The 2,336-nt window shown below is 56.5% G+C and overlaps 1 protein-coding gene across 2 annotated transcripts in view; it reads left to right on the top strand.

The window, feature by feature from the left end:
* ITGB4 (integrin, beta 4) overlaps nt 1–2,336 on the top strand; it is a 33,352-nt gene that overhangs the window by 22,990 nt on the left and 8,026 nt on the right. For both annotated transcript variants that reach the window (XM_010856178.1, XM_010856179.1), the window contains exons 28-30: nt 1,082–1,239; nt 1,580–1,760; nt 1,889–2,026. In XM_010856178.1, coding sequence (XP_010854480.1) covers nt 1,082–1,239; nt 1,580–1,760; nt 1,889–2,026 — 477 coding nt within the window. The remainder of the gene's footprint in view (nt 1–1,081; nt 1,240–1,579; nt 1,761–1,888; nt 2,027–2,336) is intronic.

Raw genomic sequence — 2,336 nt, forward strand, 5'->3', positions numbered from 1 at the left:
AAGCCCAGTTACATTTGAATCTCAGATAAATAACAACTCAACTTGTAGTATACGTATATCCCATATGCTATCTGGGATATACTTATTCTTAAAAAGTATCTTCGTGTGAAATTCCAGTTTAACTAGGCATCTTGTATTTATCTGGCAACCCTGCTTTCAGAGAGACCGGGGTCATGTGGCCACAGGCCTGCCGCTGGCTGGGAATCCCACCATTAGGCCTTAGCCTTTGACTTCAGCCTTAGTTTAAGCTAAATGCAAGTGTTTCAGAAGGGGTGAAACACTTCTTATGGGCCCTTAGCTTCCAGTATAGTGGGGCCTGTGAGCCCACCCTGGAGGGGAGGTTTGCCAAAAGGATGGGGGCGGAGGAGGAGTCGGGGTAGGGGAGAGAGGAAGGGCGTTGGGAAGAGAAAATGTTCTCTGTGGGACACTCCTTGGCTGCCAAAGGGACAAAGAGAGCAAGCCCTTATCCCTCTGGAGACCCTCCTGGGTCCCCCTGGAGCAGGGGGAAGATTCAGTTCAGTTCAGTTCAGTCGCTCAGTCATGTCAGACTCTTTGTGACCCCATGGACCACAGCATGCCAGGCCTCCCTGTCCATCACCAACTCCCGGAGTTTACTCAAACTCATGTCCATTGAGTTGGTGATGCCATCTAACCATCTCATCCTCTGTTATCCCCTTCTCCTCCCACCTTCAATCTTTCCCAGCATCAGGGTCTTTTCAAATGAGTCAGTTCTTCTCATCAGGTGGCCAAAGTATTGGAGTTTCAGCTTCAACATCAGTCCTTCCAATGAACATTCAGGACTGATTTCCTTTAGGATGGACTGGTTGGATCTCCTTGCAGTCCAAGGGACTCTCAAGAGTCTTCTCCAACACCACAGTTCAAAAGCGTCAATACTTACGGCACTCAGCTTTCTTTATAGTCCAACTCTCACACCCATACGTCTGATGTGATGTGAGGGGGAAGGAGTCTTGGTGTTTAACTGGGCGTCTGGTGCCCCCTGGTGGTGCAGATGGGTTCCTGTCCCCTCAAAGCCAGAGAGGAGTCTCTGCTGACTGCCTTGCCCTGGCTTGACCCCCTGCAGATGAGCTGGACCGGAATGTAATGAACCAGACCGTGTCATCACCCCCACCGCCCCGGGGTGACCTGGGTGCCCCACAGAACCCCAATGCCAAGGCTGCTGGGTCCCGGAAGATCCACTTCAACTGGCTGCCTCCTCCTGGCAAGCCGACAGGGTACCGGGTAAGGTGGGGGGCGACGAAGGGGGTGGATGGGAGGCCGGGCATATGCTGCAGAGGTTGGCCTGCTGAGGCCAGAGAGGGCCCCAGGGAGAGGAGAGGACGTGCTTGGCCTCAGTGGGTGGGGAACCCCCATCGGCCCCTGGGGGAGGAAGAAGTCCCTGGAATGTGGCCCCCAGAACCCAGAAACACCTGTGCCCTATGCCAGCCCTGCTGCGTGCGCCTGGCAGGGCACTCAATCCCTCCACGTCTGTGTGCCCACGGGACTGTAAGGGCAGGGCTCAGCAGAGGGACGGTGGGCTCTGCCAGCTGCTCCCCGCTGACCAGCCCCACCCTGGGCACAGGTGAAATATTGGATCCAGGGTGACTCCGAGTCTGAAGCCCACCTGCTTGACAGCAAGGTGCCCTCAGTGGAGCTCACCAACCTGTACCCATATTGTGACTACGAGATGAAGGTGTGCGCCTACGGGGCACAGGGTGAGGGCCCCTACAGCTCCCCGGTGTCCTGTCGCACCCACCAGGAAGGTGAGGCCTCACCACATCCATCCCTGGCCACCCTGATGCCAGCCTGCCCAGCCCTGGCCCCGCCCAGAACTCTGCCCTCTTGTCCGCTGTTGACAGCACTCTTCCTGCACCCTCTCTGCCCCACCCAGTGCCCAGCGAGCCCGGGCGTCTCGCCTTCAACGTCGTCTCCTCCACCGTGACCCAGCTGAGCTGGGCTGAGCCAGCTGAGACCAACGGCGAGATCACAGCCTACGAGGTCTGCTACGGCCTGGTCAATGAGGACAACCGTAAGGACCCGCCCTCCTCTTCTGCCCCCAGGGAGGGAAGGGGGTGGAGAACGGGAGGAGGTCACGGAGTCCAAGTCAGTGGATGAGCCCCCACTCTGGTTGCCTGGGGGCATCATTAGGTTTGTGGTCAGGTTTGGGATTTCTTTGGAAGGAATGATGCTAAAGCTGAAACTCCAGTACTTTGGCCACCTCATACAAAGAGTTAACTCATTGGAAAAGACTGATGCTGGGAGGGATTGGGGGCAGGAGGAGAAGGGGACGACAGAGGATGAGATGGCTAGATGGCATCACTGACTCGATGGATGTGAGT

Source organism: Bison bison, unplaced genomic scaffold (genome assembly GCF_000754665.1).
Source record: "Bison bison bison isolate TAMUID 2011002044 unplaced genomic scaffold, Bison_UMD1.0 scf7180017864371, whole genome shotgun sequence".
Taxonomy (NCBI): Eukaryota; Metazoa; Chordata; class Mammalia; order Artiodactyla; family Bovidae; genus Bison; species Bison bison.